This window comes from Psittacula echo (genome assembly GCF_963264785.1).
Source record: "Psittacula echo genome assembly, chromosome: 4".
Classification (NCBI taxonomy): Eukaryota; Metazoa; Chordata; class Aves; order Psittaciformes; family Psittacidae; genus Psittacula; species Psittacula echo.
Window position 1 is genome coordinate 13,630,126 of NC_137738.1, and position 24,391 is coordinate 13,654,516.

The following is a 24,391-nucleotide window of genomic DNA, read 5'->3' on the forward strand; positions in this document are numbered from 1 at the left end:
GGCAATTAAAAAGCTGGCCCAGTAACATCCTCCCCAGACTCTTCCTGGAACAATACTACATGGCTGTCTGTCTCCAAACCCTTATTTTTATGTAGCATCAATAGTCTAAATGTCTTAAGCATACAATGCTATTCCCAGATCTTCACAATTCTCTGCTTTTCAGAGCCATGCAAAACATTTGCTTTTGCCCAGGTTCCTATGGTCAGCCCACTTAATCAAAACCTTGAATGTTAAACTGGACAGGCCATTGGTTCAAATTTAGGATCATGCACCTTGTGATCATACAGAAAAAATGTGAAAGAATTAAGATCATTTTTTATCAGAGTGCTTGAGCACTTGGAAATTCTCTGTAGCATTCCTTGGATGATGGTAAGCCCTGAAGGATTTGCTTCAGCTGCATCTTAAAATCCTCTATCTTGCATTCATCTGTCTAGATATTTCTTCACTATATAGACAGAGTTTAATGGGTAACAATGAGCAAAGGATTTGGAGAATGATATGTCAGTAGATTCATTTGTCTTGTTTTCAGTTGACATAGGAGAAGAGTGACCTTAAGACCTTTTAGTATGCTGTCTCTAACACTGACAGAAGTGATACTTTGAGAAAGAATGTAAGTAGTAATACCAGAGGGATGTTTTCCCAGCCTCAAATGATGGGTAAGACTTGTCTTCAGAGGGATTGTCCTTTGAAGGAGGTAGAGGCAATGTCCTCAGGAATTAGAGACGGAAATGTGCTAAGACTTTTCTAACAAAACAAACCAGATTATTAAGAATAGATGAGCACTTCAGGCTTGCACTGACACACTCCCCAACACCAGTATTTTACAAATGAGATGTGGAAGCTCAGAAGAAAGGAAAGGTGAAACAAAATGCAGTGTCTAACACTGTTGCAGCCTTATAAGTTTGAACAGCCAACCTTCAACCAGTTGACTGGATCAAATTCATGAGTAAACATGTTGGTGATATTGTTTGTAGAAATGCGTTGCTTTCCACCTACAAATGGGTTTGTTTGAAGCCAGAGATTTCACAGAAGGCCAGCCCTTCCACCACCACCTGCCTTTTTTTTTTTTTTTCCCTTTTTGCCCAGCATGTTTCCTCCTGATCATATTAGGGATTGAAGTGTCTGGAATGTGGATGACTCCCCTGTAAACCTCTTCATCTTCCACAGAGATGCCAGTGCCTGCCTGGGAGAGACAGGTCCATGTCAAGGATCGCTGCACCAGAAGCAGAATATGAGCTACCTGTAAAGCACTATAGAAACATCCATACTCTTAATTTTACTGGTGTGAAAACTTTCATACTCCTAGTAGATTGTGTCTGTTAGAAAGTAAGTATATGAATCTGAATAATACGCTACACTTGGTTAAATGATACTACTTTGTGTTTATAACAGAACTGCAAATCTCTTACTGTTTCTTAGTTCTTATATACTGATAAATTTGGATTAAATTGCATAGTAAGATGAGATGCAGGGAAGCTGCCTTGATGTGGTGCTGTTTTTTATTGACAGAGCCTATTTGAGCATTTTAGCTCTGCTGCAAAGGGAATGCTTCATTTAGCTCAAGCTCTTGTTTTGGTAATTGAAACCTTGTGACCTCAGAGATCTGAATTTTCACCTAGGTCTGTTCCCATTGAAAATAAAATTCTTACTTTTCACGCTCAGGAGTTCAGATAATAAAATAATGAAGTAGCTGAACATTAATATAAGGAGGAAAACACCATAGAAATAGGTGGACCAGAAGTAGTGACGCAGGTGCGATATGAAGACAAAGAAGAGCAAGTACCGGTTTCAGTGTGGCAATTCTACTAATTCACTGTCCCAGGGCTAGTGGTGTTCTTAAACTGGGGGGAGGGATGGCATTCTCAAGAGTGCAATGTGTAGGTAGACAAATGACCAAATGTTAAAGATTACATGTATTGGCAGACAAGGCTTCTAGCAAACTGGACTTTAAACGTAAATATTTTGGCTGTTGAAACCCTGTGAGCAAAAAACTAGATGAAAACTGGGGGTGGGTGTTTGAGCTTTTAACCCGAAGTTAATTCACCTTGGGAAGGCTGAGGCCAACAGGGACAGTTGGTCAGCTCAGGTTATCAGTGTATCACATTATCTCTCTCAGGCTGGACTGCATGTAATTTCCTTCCGTTTTATCTTGTAAGTAACTGTGTATATATACGTACATGGATGGGGATTTCAAACAGACTGCTGGATCATAAACGTTTCAAGGAAGCTAACCTTGTCATCATTCACATAGTCTGGTGTGCTATTAGCAGCTAGATTTCCTTCACCACGGTTTCTGAGTGTGCATAAAACTATGTGTACGCTTAGGAGTTCAACAGGTACTACAGTGAGTGACAAAAACCAGTTTACAGCTTCATATTCTTACTGTTCCAGAAAAGGCACTGAGTCCAAGCTAGGACTTCTGCATCTCTTATTTCCCCCTTCTGGTTGTGCTTTCTCCAAATCTGACTTTCTTGCAAGCCTACGAGGATTACTTTGGGATTTTCAGATAAGCAGGGTTTTCTAAATAGGGAATAAACAGTGTGCTTTGGGTTTATTGTTGAGGCTCAGCTCTGTGTCTGCTGACTGTGTATCTAGAAAATGGCCTCCAACTTTGATCCATTTCCATGGGAAATATGCCAAAAGTACAAGCAGGTGAGAACTCTAGGCTGCCAAAATGGAAGATCGATACAGTTGGCTTTGAAACTTGCTGTATGGACAACGTGTTCCACAACCTTCACAGACAGTCCACATTTACTGTGTTTTTAAAAGTAATGTCCACCCAACTTGGATTTCAAATATTGTCTTCCATAGGCTTGTAGTAGTATTTTCTCAGTGCTAAAGTTACAGGCAATAGAAGTAGTTGAAACAGGCATCAGAAGAGAGTTTTAGCAAAAGAAATGCCTTCTCTATCTGCTTAAAATTCTGAGCCACCTTCTTATGCTCTCCTGTCTAGGTCATACTCAGTGTTATAGGACAGTGCCATTGAGTAGCAAGTGCCAGTGCTCTTAGTAGTCTCCTTTGGTTTATTTTTGGTTGGTAGGAAAACAAAAAGCCGCCTGAGGGTGGAACCCCTACAGGACTAAAGTGTTCAGGCTGCCTTAACATGACAGATCTTGCTAAACTGCCCTTTAAACTGATTTATTGCTTTACAGCTTCCTATAAAAGTGGTTCCTGCATGTGAGCAGCACTGACAGGAAAAGGGCAGAAACCCAGGCAGTGAGGTGCTCCTTGTGCAGAACCTCAGAGCCAAGGGGAAGAGAGCAGCAGAAATGGGCCGTTACTCGGGCAGGAGCAGCAGGCTCATCCTCATGTGTGTGATGAGCCTTGTGCTTTTTATCGTTGAGACCTCAGTAGCCTACGCTGGCAACTCTCTTTCCTTAGCTTCAGATGCCTTTGCTGTTCTCTCTCACTTGATCTCCATGATCATCGGTTTGTTCGGTGTTAGGTTCAGTCGCATCCAATGGCACAAAGCTAACACTTACGGCTTCAGCCGGGCAGATGTGCTGGGAGCTTTTGGCAACTCAGTTTTTGCCAGTGCTCTGATGTTTAGCATCTTCATTGAGGCAATCAAGAGGTTTATCAGTCCTCAGAAGACTGAGAAAGCACTGTTCGTCCTCCTTGTTGGGATTGTAGGGCTGTTCTGCAATGTGATCAACTATGTTGTCTTCATGGACTGCTGTTATTGTCGTTCACCCCAAGGAGACACCGAAGCAGGTAAATAACCTAGTGCGGTTGCTCAGCGTTCCCAGCCCTCTATGCTTGTGCTTAATGACTTAATAGAGACTCTTTACGGCTTCTCTGAGAAGGGCGAGTAAAATGTTGTAGTTTTCTTCATTCCTTTGTTAGCAAGGGTAATGGATTTAATGCCTGAACCCATGTGTGTTTCCAGCTATCACCACATGTGTTTGAGTAAGTAGTGTATAAGTAGTGTATGCATTGACTTCCTAAAGTGTAAAGTGATCAGCAAGAGAGATTTTGTCCCTCATCTGCTGACTGGCCAAATGGGGGCAAAGTGTCCTACCACCCAAGGAGATACTTATTAGGAAATACCTTATCCTGAAATACTAATCGTCCACAATCTTCATGCTCAATGTTTGGGTAGTTCTGCTGTAATTTTTGTCTAGGGCATGGTTATCTTCTAAGAAGTGTTCACAGTTTGCATGAGACAAAAAAATAGGAAAGGGCAAAAGGGGAGTCTCAGCCTTCCTTGATTTGGGAGTAAAAACTATTTTGAGACTTTTGATGCTGTCTGAGAAACCTGTGAATACAGAGCTGGAGTATTCTTTGGTGATATTTGTTAAGCTGTGCTCGGGAGATTGCAGGGGACACAGGGATACTCTGCTACGTAAATCTTTTGCAGGAGGTGCTGTTGAGTGCGCAGAGGTTTAGGTTTCTGTTTATGATGTCTTCGTGGAAGACAGCTTCCAATTGTGCCTCTGAGTGAAGTCAGGGAGGAAGAACACATCAGCACTTACAACCAAATGTGGAGGCAATTAGAGAATTAACTGAAATTAATGGTAACTGTGTAGGTAAACACCATTCTCACTGAATTTCCAGATTCCTGCTTCTAACAACTCTCTGGGACAGCACAGCCACCCCTCTCCCTCTGATAGACTCATGTCCAAATACTGGGCAACTCTGCTTTCAACTGAATTTCAGTTGCATAAACCAAGGGTTAGGTTTGTACCATCCCATAGACACAGTGTGTAGATTTGGTGGTGATTTTGCCTCTCCTTCTGGTACCGTGAATCTTCTCTGCTAGTGGTAATGCCTGCAGGCAAGACAGTTCCATTTTATTTATATTCCTCTATAAGAGGAATACTTCTTTCTCATGGACTTGATTTTTATAATCTCCACTTAGGTAAAATTTCATAATTTCATATTTATTTCTTCTAATTATCTGTATATTCAACCTTAGTGGGACTTCTGTTGCATTTCTTGTAAAAGAAATCTTATTCCCCAAAAAGCTGTGCTCTGAAAGCTATACTTGATACTTTATATATAGTTCATGTGCATATTAAAAGACATGAAAAGAAGAGGGGATTCTATCTCTCTCTCTTGTCATCCTGTGTACAAGGAAAAGATACTCCTTCCTGGAGATGGAAGTCAAGGCAAGTTTTCTAGCACATCATTGCCACTAGCAGAAATTCAGGTGAATGAACATGGTCTCTTGAGTTCTGCTGGTGCAATCCCGCTGTTCACAGGCAATGCTTGAGCAATCTCCTGACATCAGTGATGATTAGCTGGAGGGTAAAGGTTTGTAAGCTAGTCCTCCACCTCTTATGCTTTCCAGGAAGGGGGAAAGCTGCCTTTAAATCTCTGTTCCCTAAGCAGAGAGTGGATTTATACAGCCCTCTGCTCTCTTGTATGTGACTGCATCACTTTGCAAAATACAAAGCAAAAACTGAAGACAGCGGTTCGGTCGTCAAGTGCTGTGTTGTGGGTGCTCAGGGCAGTGGGAACATCTAAATCCACTGAAGCAGATTCCTCCATGTATTAGTGCCATGATTAATCACAACAGCCAACAGTTGATCTCATTCCTCCGGGACATGGTCTCCTGTCAGGGATGGAAAAGTTAGCTGATGTGTTTCCTGGATGCTGCTGACAGCAGGGGCAGAGCAAGCCATGCCTACAGTGAACATTCGTGGCCAGATCTGAGATCCAGTGAACACAGAGGGCGGTGTTTACAGGTTCCAACCCAGCTCAATATCCTTTTCCCTTGTTCTGCTTCTGTATTCCTCCTTTAGCTCATTGCAACATTCATGCTTCAGGTTCTTACCTTAGTACAAATATTCTTGATGAGCAGATACGTGTTTTTCCAAGTTGCCATCCCTGGAAAACCCAGGTTTCCTTCTCCACCCATTGGCTGGGTTTGTCTTGCCTCTTACTCCTTACTCTTCTGTCCCTTGCCCTTCTCTTTTTTCTGGTTCTTGCTGCCCTTTTGCTCTTGATTCACACAGTGCAGTTCCCCACACTACGTTAGGATTAAGAGGAGAGGTTGGTAAAAGTATGGGGAGGACTTTCCCTTGTTCCTTCTTTTGATGCTGGCCAAGAGCAGCTATTACAGGTATAAAGCAAATGCCTACACTCTCAAGGAGCTGCTGTATAGAGGTTCTTGGGCCAGCTGGGCCATCCATAGCACCATGGAGGGCAGCACACACTAGTTATTACTTTGACTTAAAATCCAGGAAGTACTTGTTAAAACATAGAAATATTAAAGCTTTCCTAAGAAATTTTTTGCTAGAAGTTAACATTTATGAAACGCCTTTCCTGCTGTTGCTGTTGGAAATGACAGAGCAGCTTTAGCCCGAGTTTTCTGTCAATTTTAAGGTCTTGCATCTTACACAGAAAGTTTTGGCACAAAATTGAAGAATATGGTAAGTAATCAGCTGAGAAGAAAAAATATGAATCAGGCTCTTGTAATAAATACCTGACAACTTTAATATTGGCGGTGCCCTTTACAGTCAGTCATAGAAATACAGAAGCATGTTTTACTGCACACAGAGATCATACTGCTCTTGTTTGTGTAGTTGTCTCTTCTACTCATTTATACAGAGTTTTAAACTGCCAGGGAACCACGGTTTGGAAAGCACCGCATTAGTCTGATCACAGCAATTCTCTGTTGTTTGTCTTGGGAAAATGAATAAAGATTTAACATGGAGAAAACATTTGTGCTGTCGTCATGTGATCTGTACAGGGAGGTGGGAGGGAGGCAGGAAGTTAAGAAGATGTCACCCAGCCCAACCAGTCTGATACTGAGCCACATAAAATGGCTGGGACTGTGGGAAGCAGCTTTAATCTCATGAGATACCTCCTGGTCTTCACACAGTTCACAACTCATATATAAAACACGTTCTGTGTTAGCAGCCAAGGGGCTTGCTTTTGTGTTGTGGTAGGTGCAATTTAGCAGGCATGTGTGTAAGCTTTTTCTGTTGGGTCTTGATTTTCCTATCTCAGTGTGCACCAGGAGCCGGCCTCTCAGATAAGAGCTGGCATGTGAGCTAGCAGTTACAAAAATGGAAAACATACCTTCTTTCTCTTATGCAGAGTGAGTTTGTTCAGCCTGAGGCTTGCTATGAGGTGTGTCTTTTTCTTCCAGGCTTTTATAAGTAGAAGAGATTTGGGGGTGAGTGAAGAGGGGGCACCAGCTTTAACTGGCTGGGTGACTTAGAGAGGATTTGTTGCTATAATATTCTGAACTAAATTGTCACATCTTGTTGCAAGCATCCTGATCCCAGGGGAAGTGAGAACATTTATAGGCCAAAATGAATGGGTAAGTGCCTGCTTGATCTATGTCTTAATGCCATTGCACTTCCTAGTGGAGACCTGATGAACAGAAATGTGCAGGTATTGTGAGGAGCAATTGTATTTGCAGCGGTGCTCTCTGATTCAGCAGACCCAACAGTCTATACTGCATGAAAGAAAAGTTCTCTGGGGATTGGAGATCTGGAGCAGAGGATTTCAGTTGCTTAGGTTGGCAGTGTGAAAAATTTCATGTTTGCTTAATTCACCTGCACTTAAGAAGAGGAAAAGTAAGTTCCCTGATCTGAAAGGGTTTCTCTCATCAAATGTACTGCTTAAAGGGTGCCAAACTGCACCCGTCTTGGCTTGGAGGCCTTTTTAAGGAATCGGAAGGAACTCTGGGTGTAACACTTGTAACAACAAACTTCTGGCTTACCAGGCTTCTCACACCTGAAAAGCCTGAAAGCTTTTACTGGAGGTCAGCATTACTACCTCTATTTTGCCTCTTTTGAGTTTATCTTCACCAAATTGATGCTGGTTTTCCCCAAAACCACCAACCCTGCAGTAAACACTCCATGTCATTTCATGAATGATGGCATTCAGTACCAAACCGGCAGTGCTGGAGTTTACCAACAGGCGACTGCTTCATTCATGCAATACATCCTCATCCTCATGAACTTATGCTGTCTGTGTAATGCAGTGTGGTATTCAACTAATAAATGCTTGCCAATGTGGTATGCATAAATGAAGGGGCATACTTAGATTTTCATAAATCCCATAGGTGTTGGCATGCAGGTAACCAAAGCCTACTCTAACTAAATATTTAGATTTTCTGGCTTTGATTTCTGCAGCATTCCTGGACAGAGTCCTCTCAAATGGATAAAAGGAGCCAAGAGAAACTCTCAAGCTAATTTTGTTTATCGGATACCTAAGAATGAACATGTATATTTTCTGACGGTCTTCTTTAGTTTAATAGTGTGCCAAATAATCCTCACCGAGTACTTCCAAAGCTTTTCTGAGCAGCTACCTCAAAGGTAGCATGTGTTAACTTACATTAGCTGAAGCTATAGTCCAGAGTCTTTAAGAAAGACAACACAGATGGGAAGAGACTGTGGAAGTTCATTTAGCAACAAGCTTCACTGAATTTTCTTCAGGTCTGTTTTGAATGGTTAAAAGGAACTTCAGAAGATAATCTAAGAGAGATACATTTTACTTTCCCCAGTTGTTTTCAAGGAGACAGCTTTGCATCAAAACAAGCAAAAGCGAAAGCTTTTTTGGGGCTACTGTTTGTCCAAAATGGAAAGTGTGGAATGAAAACTGTAAGTAAAGCAAGCAAAGCACCCCTGAATGGTTTAGCAACAGCATAAAGGTAAGATTAAAACTTCTGAACCTAGATTCCAACCGTACCAGTGCCAGTGAACTTTGGGTAACTGCATTCGCTCTCAACTTTGAACCACTTTCATAGGGAAGGCATGGATGGACTGCCTGAGTTACCTCACAGTATCTGTGGTGAGCTGGAAGGAAATAAAAGGACTGTAAGATAACTGAGTTCAAAGTCATGGACAGATTCAATACAATGTGCTTTTAAAGGCTGACATGTTATATTATGTTAACTGCAATTGTTTTATTTGGAAGGCTCTTCAGCAGAGAGTTTGCTACAGGTGCAGGTTTGGTATCAGCTTCTGTCTAGAAATGCTGCTGGGACAGAAAAGGAAGGATTTTGCAGTAGAACTCAATGTAAATTACAATGGTGAAACCAGTGAGTGGCTTCCTCCTCTTCATGTTCTTTGCAAGTCCTTTTTCTGGTAGGAAAAGGTTATATGGGTTGTAAATATATACACACACACATACATTTATATGGGAAACTTAACAGAACTACACTTCTTCAAATTGAATTATCAAGTATTTGAAATATTCAGGGAAGCACTATCCAGGTGCTAGAGCAGATACTGGCTGGATCCATCTTAAAGTACGTAAAAGGTTTCTTTATGCTAGATATTAAGAGCAGGGAATGGTGGCTTATAACTAACAAACTGAACAAGCATCTTAAAATAGAAAAAATACCTAACAAAAAAAAACATATTCCAGGCTAGTAATTAAATAATCCCAGAGGCTGATCGTTTCAGATTGACCTACCAGTGTGTTCAAGCTCTCTTTGGAAGGGAATAAAAAATCTGTTCTCTGTGTCTGGACAGACTATGGTCTCTTCCCAGGACTGTCATGAAGAGTCACAGCTGCTGTTAAAGAAGCCAGGGACATTCACCTCTGTATCCTGCCCAGACTGCTGAGCTCTTGCTGGAGGGCAAACTAAGGCTTCTGCTCCCTAGATTGGAGCAGACCTCATGAACTGGTTTCCCAGCTCTTCAGCATATGCCAGGAAACCCCATCCTCCTCTTGCAGAAATGGCTCTGAGCAGAATGAGAGTGAGATACAAGTAAAATGATCAAACAACGACGAACAAACCACCTGCAAAGGGAATACTCTTGTGCTAACCATCTTCCACAACAAGGTCTGATGATCAGTATTAGTTTTGTGATTTATTTCATGGTCAAACTTATCTGTGGCAGAAGCCAACCACAAGGTTTCAGTTTTAGATTTGCTATGAATTTGGCCCAGCATTCCGAATATAAAACATCAAGCTTCACAAGCTTGTTGAGATCCTTCAGGAATCTTGTTTAAAGGTCCACTCTCACCTACCCGCTGCATTTCAGGCTCTTACAGGTAGAGATGCTGCCTTTAAATGTGATGTGCCTCAGCTTTTTAGTGCAAATGTAGTACTTTTATCCCCACAGTCTTAAAGAGGCATGACTCCTTTATCATGTACATGTGGGTGTTTGTTTCTTTAATTCTAATTTCTTCCAGATAACTGATGAAATATTATTTGTAAATCATTTTTATGATGGGTTAAAAAGTAATCTCTGCCAGGACTTTGATAAGCAGGGTGAAGAGTGATCTCTCTTAATTACAGTGTTCACAATTAGTTCTTCATTTTAATGATCTGTTTTAGTATCTAAATTCTATAGCACCGCAAGGCCACCAGTGATCTTATTTTCACTCTTCATTTGGCAATGGAAGAAAATTACTGTTGTTACTGCTGTTAGTGCTGTCATATTTCATAATAATACAGAGATACCCTAATTTAAAAGGCTCATAATGGCTCCTCTGCCAGGAACAACTAAGTGGATTTTAACCTGTCACCTTGAAAATAGATAGCTTAAGGAGGGTGTGACAGAAGTCTACATAGGGAAGGTCTGTAGTCATCAACTATTGGTTCTGTCCTCTGATAAAAGAACCAGGATATATTAAATGAAACTAGTGGGATCCAAGTTCAAAGCAATGAGAGAGGTGATTCTTCACACCATGAGAAGACGTGTGGAGCTTGTTGCCAAGCAATGTTGAAGTCTGCATCAGTGAGTGAGAGGCTGCACTAGCATGGACCAGAAACCCGTTGATGGCTGGTTAATACAGATACATAGCTCAGAAACTCTCTTGAGCTGGAAATACTTGAAAGGTAGAAGAGTATTATGGGAAAGTGTCATATATACTTACTCTGCTCTTACCGTTACCTAAACACCCCTTTATGGCCACAGGGGGGGATAGCCTATTGAGGTCTGACTGCCAATGGCTGTGTGTAAAATTGGTGTGCTGAGAACTTTAAAAACTTGGTACACAGAAATCTTGAATCTTACAGGAGTGCTTTGCACCTTTGGGGTTCAGAAGGAAAGCTGTCCTGTTTGTAGTAATTTTACCAGTTAATAGGAATTTTACCAATTCCTGCTCCTGATTAGGATGAGAAAACTGCAAGAACAGCTTTTAGAGCAGTATTGTAGCTGAAACTAAAGTTGGCAAAAGATTCAGAAAACTGAAGCATTGGACAACCTTTTCTGAACCTCCTGAGAGAGACTTGTTCAACTCAGCATCGGTAGAAGCAGAGACTGGGATATTTGGACTGATTGGTTTAATGATACATAGCTTGCTCAGACAATCTCAGTATGGGATGAGCAAGTGGAACTGTAACATACCATTGCTGAATGTCTGCAGACAGTGTAAAACACATAAGGAGATCATGCATGCTGCAGGATGGTCAGAAACACAGTTCCTTTGTAAAAGGATTTGAGATGAAACGTTCTGATGCTGCAAGTAATGGTAAAGGTGTTGGTGCTGCTTACATGCAGGATTCAGACTTTCTTCTGGACTATGTGGAAGAAGATCAAGGTTCAAAAGAGCTACAGGGGTTAACACATGCTTTATCCTGAGGATTCAGCTAAACTAATTGTTCTTGCCATTGAAAGATACAAGGTCCCCACTAAGAATGTTAATGTAGCTTTGTTCAGATTATAGTTTTAGGAGTCGTTTGTCTTGAAGTGATTGTGGTACCTGGATGAAGAAGGCCAGAGAGGCTTGTATGCATTGTGTGATAAGCACAAGTTTGGATTTCCAAGAGGCTTTCTAAGCAGCCACATCATGAAGGGAAAGGGCTTTTTGTGGATAAATAGCTGGTCAGAAGTCGAGAAACAGAAAGCAGGAGAGACTTATCAGTTCCATAAGGTTGTTTGCTAAGTGTTCAGAAGACAGAAGTGAATCAAATGTGGTGCAGTACTGAGGGAGGAGTAAAGGAAGCTGCTGGGACCTCTGACTCTGTATGAATCTGTGGCTGCCCTGTGTTTTGAAGACTCTGCAGGTTTGATTCCCTCATCTCCAAAAGATGTAGATGGGAACTGGATGCAGTTCAGAGATAGACTCTGGTATAATCCAGCACAGACATTGCTCTATTCCTATCTCAGTGTGTGGCTTTCAGACTAACTCTCTACCATGAGAAGCAGATTGAGATGCGTGAGCTTGACAGGTGGAAGAAGGAAGAATCAGTGGATCAGCATACGAGGCTTCAGAGCTGAGGCTCTGGTGAACACGTGCTGCTTCTGGCTTCTTCAGTGTCATCTGCGGTTGTGTTCCATGTCAGAGGACTTAGTCACAGCCTTATTTGGTGAAAATAGTATTTTTAGCACAATTTCTGCAAAATAACTGTGATATTTTTAGTTTTTTGAAGTGAATTCAGGACAATGAGACGTTGGGTTGTTTTCTTCAAAGAGATTTAACGTATATTTTGCACAACAGGATTAATGATGTTCCAGCTACTGCATTATACATCTTCCTAAAATAAGAATTGCTGGAAATGCTTTTCAGCTCTATGCAGGTGCAATGAACTTCAGTGGATTTGTATTTTTGATTGCAAGTGAAGTGCCAGAGGCAGAATTTTCTGTCGTTAATTACAGAAAAGCAGATAGAGTCTGTCGGTTTAAAGTTTGTGTCTAACAGACTATTTAACTTCCTATAACTTATGTATATCTTCTTCTTTTTGTTCTGCTTATCTCACACTGCTTTTTATTTGGCACCGCTGTTTAAAATCTCTCATGTCAGTAGATGCAATTATAGAGCTGAAATGTGTGTTGATGTAAGCTATGCTACATGCTCCCACTGTTGTGTTTGTCTTTATGGTAAAGTTCTTTTCAATACCTTCATTTTTACGCATTTTTACGTTGAACATTGCAGGGTACTGCCATTCCCTGGGCCTTGAGTGTGTGAGGGACGTGCAAGAATCTCCAGTTAATTGTATCTGTTGTGTGTGTTAAGCCTTGCAGATACACAGGAGGTTATCCCTAGAGTGGCAACCAAAGTCCACTCCAGAGGTTAAGATATATCCTGTGTCTGGTTGCGTACACAGAATGTAGGTAGCATTGAGAGGCCTTATTTAAAAGATGTATTCAGACAAGGGCTCAAACTCCATTAAGAGCAGTAACAATGCAATTGCTTCAGAGGCAGAATGAAGGAGGAACTCCCAAAGCCTTTAATGAATATCTGGTTGTACAGAACACCACCTTTGGTGGGAGGAACGTGATAGTGTTCCCTGGCTGTGCTGGTTTATTATCTGATAGTGATGTATGCTTTGTTAAGCATGGTTGATATGGCACTTCAGTGTAGATTGTAGTTGCTGAAGCAGTAGCTCCAGCCCCTTGCATAACTGAAATACACCAGGATCGTCTTGCAGGATATGACTTTAAGGACATTGTTTTCTTTAGGTCTCATGTCTTTCATTTAAGTTTATTATTTTGGGGCTCAGTTCTGTTATTAAGAACCCACAGCTGAGGATGAGTTAACTTTGCAGCACCTCCTTTGATTATTCAGTTGCTCCTGCCATCTCACAATGCTGTATTAGCAGTTGGCTCTGTCCTCCTTCCACTTACAGGGGTGTCACTTTCCTGAGAACTGTCATAACAAAACTAATAATCTACAAATAGAAGGCAGAGGTTTATTCACTTGTTATGCTTCTTATGAACTATGCTGTAGGTTAAATAAAGTGTGGAATTGTTTTTCTCAGAGGATGAGGATAGACTCATGCCCACTGAAGTACTATTTTATATACTTTTTTAAAGGCTAGTGGCAGGAAATCACCTTGTTCTGTAGATGGCACTCTGTGCTTTGATTTGACACTTAAGCAACCAATAAAGTGCTAAAGGAGTTTAATTGTTTGATCTGTCATAGAATCCCAGTCTGGTTTGGGTTGGAAAGGACCTTAAAGCTCATCCAGTTCCAACCCCCTGCCACAGGCAGGGACACCTTCCACTAGACCAGGTTGCTCCAAGCCCTGTCCAACCTGGCCTTGAACACTGCCAGGGATGAGGCAGCCATAGCTTCTCTGGGCAACCTGTGCCAGCGCCTCGCCACCCTTAACCTTTACCTTTGGACAGCGCGGTGGGACCCGGCATCTTGTGTAGCCTTTCCCTTTGATCGGGATGTCTTTGCCCTTCCCGAGGGGGCTGTCGTCCCCCCGGTGCCTCCCCGCTGCCGTTCTATTGCGGGTTTATCTCGGATCTGCTGTATTTCGTACCGCCGCGACCTCAGGTAACGCGCAGCGCTCGGTACCGGCGGTTGTAGAGGGGCGGGGCGGGCGCCCATGTCCGTCCCCTCGGGGCTGGGCGGCGGGCGGGGCGTAGCTCTGCGGGCGGTGGAATTAAGGGCTGGGGCGGCCGCACTTGTTGCGGGAGGGTGGTGGTGGTTGTGCTTGGCGGTGGGGCATGCCTCGGAGTTAACGCGGAGAGGGGTGCCGAGGGAGGGGGAGCGGCCGGCTATAGGCCTGGCCATGGGGCGGTACTCGGGGAAGACGTGCCGCCTCATCTTCATGCTGGTGATTACCACCGGCTTCTTCGTGGCCGAGCTGGTGTCGGGCTACCTGGGCAACTCCATCGCGCTGGTGTCCGACTCCTTCAACATGCTCTCGGACCTCATCTCCCTCTGCGTCGGTCTCTCCACGGGGCGCATCGCCCGCCGCAGCCGCCGCGGCCCCCGCGCCACTTACGGCTACAGCCGCGCTGAGGCTGTGGGGGCCCTCAGCAACGCCGTGTTCCTCACCGCGCTCTGCTTCACCATTTTCGTCGAGGCCATCCTGCGCCTCGCCCGGCCGGAGCCCATCGATGACGCGCAGCTGGTGCTCATCGTCGGCACCCTCGGCCTCGCCGTCAACCTGGTGGGGCTCCTCGTCTTCCAGGACTGGGGCGCCTGCTGCCGCCGCCGCCCGCCAGCCCCGATGCCCGCTCCAGCCGTGCCCAGCGGTGCCCCAGCCGCGGAGGCCGATGAAGCAGGTGCCTTTCGGCTGCAGCCTCGCCGTCCAGGCTTCCCCTTGTGCCCCGCTTCCCACCCTTCCACATCTCTCCTGTGCCCTTTCTCTTGCCCGTTTTCCCTTGGGACCTGCTGGATTCATCCCTAACCCTTCCGAGCCCACCCATAGGCCCTGGGGAGGGTCACAAAGACACTCAGACGCTGTGTCTGTCACTCACTCACACAGCTGCTGCCTCTTTCACCTTGTACTTTACACCGAGCTGCTGGGGGGAAGGAGGTGGTGTTGCTCAGATTGCCGTGTGGAGAATGGTTTGGCTTGTTTTGTTGTCTGTGTTTTTATTTCTCTTCTGGCCATCTTTGAAATAAGTTGGTTTTGAGAAGGTTGATGTTTTTTCTGTTTGTAGAACTTATACACAACACAGCGTTTCTTCTTTGAATGCAGGTGATTCACCCAATGACCAAAAAAGCCCTGAGGAGGGGTCTGGGAAGAAAAAAGAAAAGAAGTCTGAAGCCTTGAACATCAGAGGTACAGCACAGGAGTATACTGCTAATATTGTCATTAACTTTAAAACACTTTCTGATTTCCATTTCAGGTTTCTATTTACTTTTACCAAATATCAGTAATAAATAGAGAAAAAGCCCAGGGCTCTTCTGTGTACATAGACCCAGTTATCTTTAGCAGAAAGGTTTTGGTTGTATGAAATAGCATAGATAATAACAAAACAGTGTGGTGCTGATTTGGCTGTGAGGGTGCTCATGTCTTGATTTTCATTATTTAGAAGAGTGCAGCTGAACATCTTGGAAAGGAGACAAAGCCTATTGCCCTAAGCTCAAGTCACTAGTGGCTTTATAGGAAGGTGAGCCAGGTAGATGTGAGGTGCTTTGCTGGTTGTCACTGCTGTAGCAGTTGAGCAGTTTTCAGCTTTCAAATGCTTTAGGGCAAGCAATGGAACTTCTTTAAATCCCCAGGTTTTGTTGTCAGCACGAGGAAAAAGGTGCTGGAGGTGATACTCCAGCACAGTATTTTTGCTGGTCCTTGAACTGTGAACTTGTCCCTGAGAGAGTCTGTGGTAGGATTAACCCTTCTTACGTTGTAATTCAGCAGGTCTCTGGGTATCTGTGAAGCAAATTGGCATAGCTGCTGCTGGGGAGAAATTAACCAAGTGTCCCTCTCCCTCTCTGTATAGGTGTTTATAATGTATACACATTTAAATACCTACTCTAAGCTGAGGCAAAAGCAGATATCTTTGACTAGATTACACATGGAGTTTGTCTCCAAGGAAAGGGCTGTTGGAAAGCTGGAGCAGAATGATAGCTTCAGGCTGCTCAGGTTGATATTCCGTCAGTTTCATTTGATATTCCTTCAGCAGATATTCCTTCAGCAGAATGATAGTTTCAGGCTGCATCTGATATTCCTTCAAAGTCCTGTAAGTTGGCATCATGTGAATTCAGCTTAAGAGGTCAATGTGGCAGTCAGGCACTTGTTGTTTGGTTGGGTTTTCTGTGTGTCTGTCCACCTCTCTTTCAAGGAAGACCCTTTGGAAATCAAACCATGTGCTACAGCCACAGCACTTTCCTGAATGTCTAGAGATCGGTGTCACTGGATATTATGGCGTTATAGTGGTAAGGGTATTGGAGCAGGTAAAGCAAACTGTCACTTTCAGGTATGGAGGAGGAAAGAATAAGAAACCAGTGAGTGTATTCTAGAGAAGGCCTTACTTGCCTGAATGACAGTGCTTAGCATACGGACGCTGGAAACTTTGAAAGACGTCTGAAGGATAAAGAGTTTTGCGTCAGTTATTTTAAGATACCTGTCATCTTTGGCTTTTAGAAAGAGATTTTTTTTTCTCTACTTCAGTGTGTCATCTTTGCAAAGTCTTTGTATTGTCCTTACAAGTATTCCTTGCTACAGAAATTCAAAACCTAGGGTTTTTTTACCTTTGAAGATTAGTTGCATAGCCATGATCACTTGGAAAAATTCCTGCGTATTACAGAATCTGAGCCTCCCTGAAAAGCACTGCTGGAGAAAATGGATTTTAAAAGTGGTAGGAACAGGGATCCATACATTCTGCCCAACAGTACTAATTACTGTAGTATAAAATTATTCCTTTTATTTCCTGAGCATATGCAAAGTAGTTCAGACTTTCTAACACAAGCTGTTGGAAACTATGCGTTACTATCAACCTACCAGACTGGCTTTATTAAATAAAGCATGATTTTCAGTTCTATCCAATAACCAGAGCTTTAGGGGATCAGTAGGGAAATGATTTCTGTCTAGGCCCTCGTTATGTGATGTGTAACTAAGATGTACATATTAATGATGTGAGTAATGTAAAATAATAATTCTCCAAATTCTGTATTCTCAATTCATAATTTATCAAAATTCTGACACATTTTACTTTCTTCTTCATTCAAAAGAAGACTTTCTGAAGCGTTTTCCTGTTCTCTTTAAGCTGTGCTCTCCAGTTCGTTTCCTTGGCAATTGCATCCTGCCTGTCCCTTTTGTTCGTGCAATAGCTGATAGCCTGTGCTGAATCAGGAATATTTGTAAATAAAAAGGGAACACTGCAACACTGTTAAGAGGAGTAAAGCCCTGCGGGAGTCTGCCAGAAGGGGCAGAACATGCCTGATTCCAGCAGAAAGAGCTGGGACTCACTGGAAGCTTGTACTTTTCTTATCTGGCCCAAGTGATTCAGAGGAACTCCAGGGTTATTGCCTTTATTTATCATGCAGAAGATCAATGTTCATGCACAGAGCTGGCAAGAAACAACAGCACAGGCAAAGCTGTAGGTTTAATCCAGTGACTAGCATCACCAAGCAGCCAAAACTCTTCACTGTGTTGTTAATGAGTTTGGGAGGGAGCCTTTTGCAGATTCTCCAGCCCAGAGGAAGTGATGCCAATAGACTGAAGCTCTTGAAAGTGCTTGTCATAAGGATGTTGAAAGGAGATAGTCCATTGCATTCTCTCACAGGCTTACAGTAAGAAGTATTGGCAAAGAAATGAACTTAATATACTGAGAAATGTTATGAGTTAGGCATGGGTTGAATGAACCTGAGTCTAAATAGTAAAGACTGACAAAACTAGAGTGCATTTGAGGGAAAATGATGTAAAGTAGTAAAAAGAAAAAAGTTCTTGGGTTATTGTGACTTTATAGCAAGAAGATTACTTCCGTCATTGTAGTTGAAAGGGCAGCTAAAAATGTGTTATTACAGGAGCCTGTTTTGTGTCTTTACCTTCAGTGCAAAAACATATCTATAGATGTAAAAAGTGGTACCCAGCGTTCCTCTCAATTTAGAGTAGTCCAGGCACATATTAAACTATGTTGTGCATGTGACTGACTGTCAAACCTGATTCTGATTTTTTGGGGGGATTGGAGGGCTACTAGTGTTAGTGGGACAAGCTTTAGTATGCCTAGTAATCAAGCTTGATCTCAAAATCAGCATTTGAGGACATTTGAAGCCATGGGAGTGAGCTTAGTTTTCACGTAGGTAACTTTTCAGGTTTCAGTAGTGTCATAGAAGCTGATGAAGGAAAATAACTATTACAGGGAGTGGTCTGTGTCTCTCTTAGCTTCCAGGGTAGAATGGATATATTTAGTCATCAATTTTTAATTGAGAAATGAGGTTTAATGTGCCAGGATCTTTTAATAATCCGCAGGCGTTTAAGCCAACACTTTCTACGTTGCCATGGCATTGCAGTTGGACTGCAGTGCTAGCATACCCTACATGTTTAATAATGCATCCCACTTAAGCAGCTGGGGTTCAGTCAGTATTTCCCTTGCTGTTTTGTCCTGAAAGCTGTTACTGAAAGTATCAGTTAAGATATTAATGACTGGGAAATTGCTTTTTTTACATGTCAAGTGGAACAGACTTGAAAAATGCAGCATTACTGTACTTCCCCCCAAAAAAAACCCTCCCTCACCCCCACTAATGGAAGTTGTACCATCTGTTTCAGGTGTTCTTTTGCATGTTATGGGAGATGCACTTGGATCTGTAGTTGTGGTAGTTGCTGCTACAATCTTCCATGTACTTCCTCTGGGGGATGCTCCGTGTAACTGGCAGTGCTACATTGATCCAAGCCTCACAATAATTATGGTGTTCATCATCTTGTCTTCTGCATTCCCACTTATCAAGGAGACCTCAACTATTTTGTTGCAAATGGTTCCCAAAGGTGTTAATATGCAACTACTGAGTAAGTCAAATTTGTTGCTATTAATTCTAATGATATATTTCAATGCATAGGTTATTTCTGGAATGACATGTTTGGATTATTTACTCATAACAGCTCTAAATTCTCAAGAACAGTGAGAAATAGTCACATGCCTGTGTCCTAGCAACATGACTCAAATCTCTCTGGATTAGTTAAAGCATGCATTTTGAGAATGTGGTACTCTAACAGTACATCAAAAGTACCAGGTCTTGAGCTGTTAATGCTTTGTGCGGGGTGTTTGTGAAAGAAATAACATTGAATTGCAGTATCTCCCAACCCTTCTTCTAAGAGGCTTCCAAAACAGCTTAGAAATTTCCATTAAGGCTGGTTAATTTTGTAGCTCTCTGGCATATTTCACACTGGTTAATTGTGGGGTAGCACTGGTTATTGCTGGAATTCCACCATGCTCAAGGCTAAGGACACCAGAAGATGTGGGATCTTGGCCAAGGAAGTGGTGCTCCATCATTGCTTCTGTGTAAATTGCCATAAAGGAGCCCGAGGGATGGATAAACCCAAAAGGAAGGGTGACTTGCTTGTGCGGCCATCTGGAGGGTGAACTGAAGGCAGCTGGGAGTAGCTATATTTTACTAAGCATAAAATAAGTGTAAGTGCACAAAATAAGAGTGTCTGCTTACAGATAGAGATCTTAATGAGAAATCTAGTAATTACCCCATACACCAAAGCCTGTCATATCTTTCTCTTATGTTTTCCAGCTGACGAACTAGCTCGTGTACCAGGGGTGAGCAGCCTTCATGAGGTGCACGTCTGGGAGCTTGCAGGTGGGAAGAATATTGCTACCCTTCACATCAAGTGCCAAACCCCTACCGATTACCAAGATGCTGCTTATAAAATACGGAAGATTTTCCATGATGCAGGGATCCATTCTGTGACCATCCAGCCCGAGTACACTGATCACAAGAACTCCCAGATACTGTGCAGCTCTCCCTGCATCTCAAAAGCTTGTGACTCTCAGCTGTGCTGCAGTCAGCGGGAACCCCATCTGGCTAAAACTAATGGCTATACTGAGAAAAGTGATAGTTGCCTTTCTGCAGTGCATAAAGACAATGGTTCCAGGAAAAACGATGTTGAAATCCCTATCGAGAACCCACTGGCAGAGGATAGCATTAAAAATGTGAAAAATTGTGATGGCAAATCCATGTTGAGCAGTACACGGCTTTAGGCAATTCCCCTCTACTCTGCACCATGTTCTCACAGAACAAATGTGTCCTGGCTGGGAAGGGGGTTGTAGCTGAAGCTGATGCGGCAAAAAGTTTTCTCTGCTTTAGCTGTAAACCAAAATACACCTAAATAAGGATTCAGATTTCCATGAAGTGTGTTCTGATGCAGCCTAACACAGTTCCTTCCCAAACCATGTGTGAGTCTCTGTTGTTAGACTGAATGGGGTGTTTTGCAGTCTGCACTGATGCTAGCAGTTAGTGGCCAGTGGCACTGGGAATGAAAATCTGGCCTTTTCTGCTGAAGTGAGCCATTTCCTGAAAGCCCTGTGGCCAGTTAAGGATTCTACTGGGCTGAAGTACTGTATATTTATAAAGGACTTCAGTAGAGATGCTTTACTGATCCTGAAACCCCATTTTTGCATAGACAGTTCATGTTTAACATAATGCTTGTGCTTCTGGCCAGTGGAGTTTGTGAATGAAATTAAAGAGAGTCTAAGGAATATGGGAAATACTTGGGAATTTTGACTTGTGTTATTTTCTTTGACTGATTCCTGTATTTAAGGAATGTATTTAAGAGCAGAAGCTGGTCTTGCTTCTCTACTACTGGAGTCCTAGCCTTATCACAGATAAGTGTGCTTAAGAGTAGACTTCTTGTCATGAAAGCAAAGAAATACTTTTAGTATCAATTCTAGCAAATAGAAACACAGGCAGTCATCCAATTAACTTTTATCTTGCTCACTGCTGTGATTGCAACTCAGTGTTTCTTTTTTTCTTTTGACAACAGAAGGTATCATAGCCACAGTCTTAATTCATCGTTGCACAGGATGGTTGCAGTATCTTTAACAATGAGTGTCTGTCATTACTCATGCTGAATAAATAAGCTAATGTGTTTATTGTGAACAGTTAAAATCCTACAGTTTTACTAGTAAGACATAATTTAATATTGCATTAATTAAGAAAGTCCCTTTAAAATTTTATAAGCAGTATTATGAGAGGGAACTATGCACATTGTATCCAGAAGCTTTCAAATACATGTTGCTGTCAAAAGCAGCCTTTCAATGGTATATGTGGCCTGGGCAGCCTATTTTATTCATTTATTCAGGAGAATACCTTTATAAATTAAAAGCATCTTTACTTCAGTGGCACCTTAACAGAAAGGACAAATTGATTTCCTGCCTGGGCTGGGAAAACACCAGGACCTCCTTGTAAGGCTGGCTTGAAAGCAGCCAATTTCTTATTAATAAGGATGATTACATTAAGTCAATGACTATTACAACACACAGCAGGATATTTTGCTGCTTGCGAGATGGTATTTACTGAACCAGTGATTCCAGTCTTAAATAGCACATTTTGAGATATGTAGTTGAACAGATTCTTGGGCGAATTAATATATTTTATAGCTTTTCATTGTAAGTTTTTATAATATAAACTAAATTATGTGTTAATATAATTAAAATCTTGATCCTCTAGTCTGATTCTGTTAGCAGCAGAGGTGAAAGCAGCAGGATCTTGCTTGGTAGTTATTGCACAAATTAATGTAAATCAGGAAACATTTAAAGAATTGCTGTGTCTTTTAAAAGTGTGTGGCATAAAGTAAGACAGTGCTGTCCTTTTTGTCCATATTTTCATCTACAAAGATGTTATTTACATCTAAACCTTGACATTTAAACAAATATATTTACAGGGATTATTTTGAGATCTGGAATAAAGGCTCCCAAAATACCAACAAAGTCAAGGGGAGAGCTCGCTTCCCAGATACCCTCTAAAAAGAAGCACCCTTTCATAATTATGCATTTATGTCTTAAATCAGGTAATTTTTATATGTATATATTATTAAATGGTTGAAGATGGAATGGCAGTGTTGTTTATTTTGGGTTTAGGGAAAACAAGTATATGATGTTGGGGCATTTGACAAAATGGACCATCTTTTTCTTTGTTCTGCCAGTGTTTGTTAAAACTATGTTTATCTGTTTTTAAGCTTTTAAAAGTGTTGTAACTCAAAAATACAGTGAAGTAATATTCTTAGGCATTTTTTCTTGTCTGATTGAATGTACTGTAATTGTTGCCTGTGAATAAATAGGAAAATACCAGGGATTATAGAAATCTTCAAGTCTGGAAAACTAGCAGATTTACCGTTTGCATTATTGCTTAAGCAAGCAAGACCAACAGAGCTATGTTATTGACGAGATGAGCCATGTTTTTTTGTGTAGGGACTTTAAGAGTATTCAGCTAAGGTTTCTGACCTGGCATCCTTCCTTTTAGTCCCACAATAAAATATCTTTCTCTTTTGTTTAAAGTGCGCCATAGCTTGGCTGTACTGAGTGGCCCCTCTCTACATCTGTAGAAGACTTCATTCCAACCAGTGTGTATTTTGTACTGGCTTATTTCCCTTCAGTTGTTGGCATATTTCTTCTAATTTGCTTGAAGTAGGCTTACCTCATTTCAAAATACAATATATTTCAAGTATCTGCCTTCATCTGTGGGTCTTGTTCTAGATTCAGTTTTGTAGCATACTGCACTATCATGAAATCTCTTGTCTGACCTCTTTAGCTTAATTTCTTCTCCTCCCAATTCAGTAATGTAAAATTTCTGATGATTGCAGGGTGATTGTGCTACTCTGTCCTCTTCTTGTACTCCCTTAGAATTGCATCATTATGGCATTCAGGTTCTGTGGCAGTGGTTGCCTGTCACTATCTGTAGCAAAAGAAATCTGTTTGTTTAAAATACAGGTGACTTTCAACTGGTTATCCAGCTTGTGTGTCCCTCTGATCCATAGGCAGTTATAAACATCACCTACTTGTATGACAGTGAAACATTTGTTAGCTTTACCAGGTAGTTTTGGAGCAGAAGTGAAATCTGGAATGAATTACCGTGGTATTGAATGCAAAAGCACTTTACTGGCCTTATCAATTGTAGGTCTTTACATAAAGTGAATCAATTTTTTGTTACTTTTTCATATGTACCGTATGTGCCAATTTGAGTGTTAATGTTTCCTTCTGTCACTCTCTAAATGCAAGCCTTGACTTAGCATCAGTTATTTTTATTTACATAGAAGAGCAGTTTTTAGAAGTATTGCCTTTGTTTTACAGGTTTTCAGTCAAAAACTTGTGTCCTTTGTGTTATTTTACAGCTGGTTCTTTTTCCTTTTAATGTTTTTCATATTCTTTGTCTCTTCAAGAAAAGCAGGATGGTTTTGGTGGCCTTCTGAGCAAGGTGATGTACCCATCGTACAGTTTAGAAATACCTCTTTTGTGCACTGGTTTAATTTTTGCACTCCATTTTATTCAAATTCACCCACTTTCTGGTTTTGCTGTGTGATACACTTTACCATTGCAAACCACTTTTTGACCTTGTTTAGTTCTTCCTATTCTTTCCCACTTCCCTACCTGATTATAACACTTACTGTTCTGAATGCTTCCTCTTATTCTGAACTTCGAAGGGAGTATGCCAGCATGCAAGTTTTCCCTGAGGTGAAGATCACCACCCAAAGTCTATGGATGTCTTGATATGAGCTACTCCAAGGACTATTTTATGTTCTGTGGTCTGTGTAGAAGTGTTGTCTAAGTAGTTAACCTGAGATGTAAATACATATATTTATATATACACATTCTTTATAAACAGTCCACATGAACCAACTTTTAAAAGAAGGTTGGCTTCTAAACCTGAGAAAGTACAATGAAATCAATAGGGTTTGGTAGTCATTCATTAACACCTTAGGGGAAAGTGTGGGTCACTAAATGGAAATCAGGAAAAAGGGATGTTTCTGAAAAGATCATTCAAAACCTATGAAGATTTCTACAGGTTCTACCACTTAACACTGCTCTAAGTGGAAGCACTTTCTATGTTAAATACTTTATTTGAATAGTGATACCTTAATATGAGGATGTCACTGTGTATGATTGTTACATTTATGGAGTTGTGTTGCTTAAAAGTTTCCTCCAGTTTTTCTGTTCATTATGTGATTTAAATAATGTGCCAAATTTAACTTCCATGATTGCTGAATCACTGAATTTTAAATCTCACTGTGGTTTTATTAACTATTAGTGAAAGGTTACTTAAGGTCTTATGTACAGTTATATTTTTTTTCAAAATGAAGTTTAAATGTCTTGTAAATAAAGTGTATTTTTTAATAAACCTGTTGTTCTGA

At 41.6% G+C, this 24,391-nt stretch overlaps 1 protein-coding gene across 3 annotated transcripts; it reads left to right on the forward strand.

Annotated features, from left to right (window-relative positions):
* Positions 1–7,026: 7,026 nt before the first annotated feature.
* On the forward strand, positions 7,027–24,391 carry SLC30A10 (solute carrier family 30 member 10). 3 transcript variants are annotated; one of them, XM_080616704.1, is made up of 6 exons: positions 7,027–7,080; positions 7,225–7,273; positions 8,465–14,879; positions 15,299–15,382; positions 18,812–19,048; positions 19,780–24,391. In XM_080616704.1, the coding sequence occupies exons 3-6, from the start codon at positions 14,195–14,197 to the stop codon at positions 20,244–20,246; spliced, it is 1,473 nt and encodes a 490-aa protein (XP_080472830.1). In that variant the 5' UTR covers positions 7,027–7,080; positions 7,225–7,273; positions 8,465–14,194; the 3' UTR covers positions 20,247–24,391. The 3 variants fall into 3 exon arrangements, with proteins under 3 accessions (XP_080472830.1, XP_080472831.1, XP_080472829.1); XM_080616705.1 differs by having other exon boundaries at positions 7,049–7,126; XM_080616703.1 differs by having other exon boundaries at positions 7,066–7,273.

Coding starts and splice junctions, on each gene's coding strand:
- SLC30A10 (XM_080616704.1), top strand. CDS start 14,195: ATGTCCGTCCCCTCGGGGCTGGGCGGCGGGCGGGGCGTAGCTCTGCGG. Junction 14,880..15,298: donor CGCGGAGGCCGATGAAGCAG/GTGCCTTTCGGC, acceptor CTTTGAATGCAG/GTGATTCACCCAATGACCAA. Junction 19,049..19,779: donor TGTTAATATGCAACTACTGA/GTAAGTCAAATT, acceptor TATGTTTTCCAG/CTGACGAACTAGCTCGTGTA.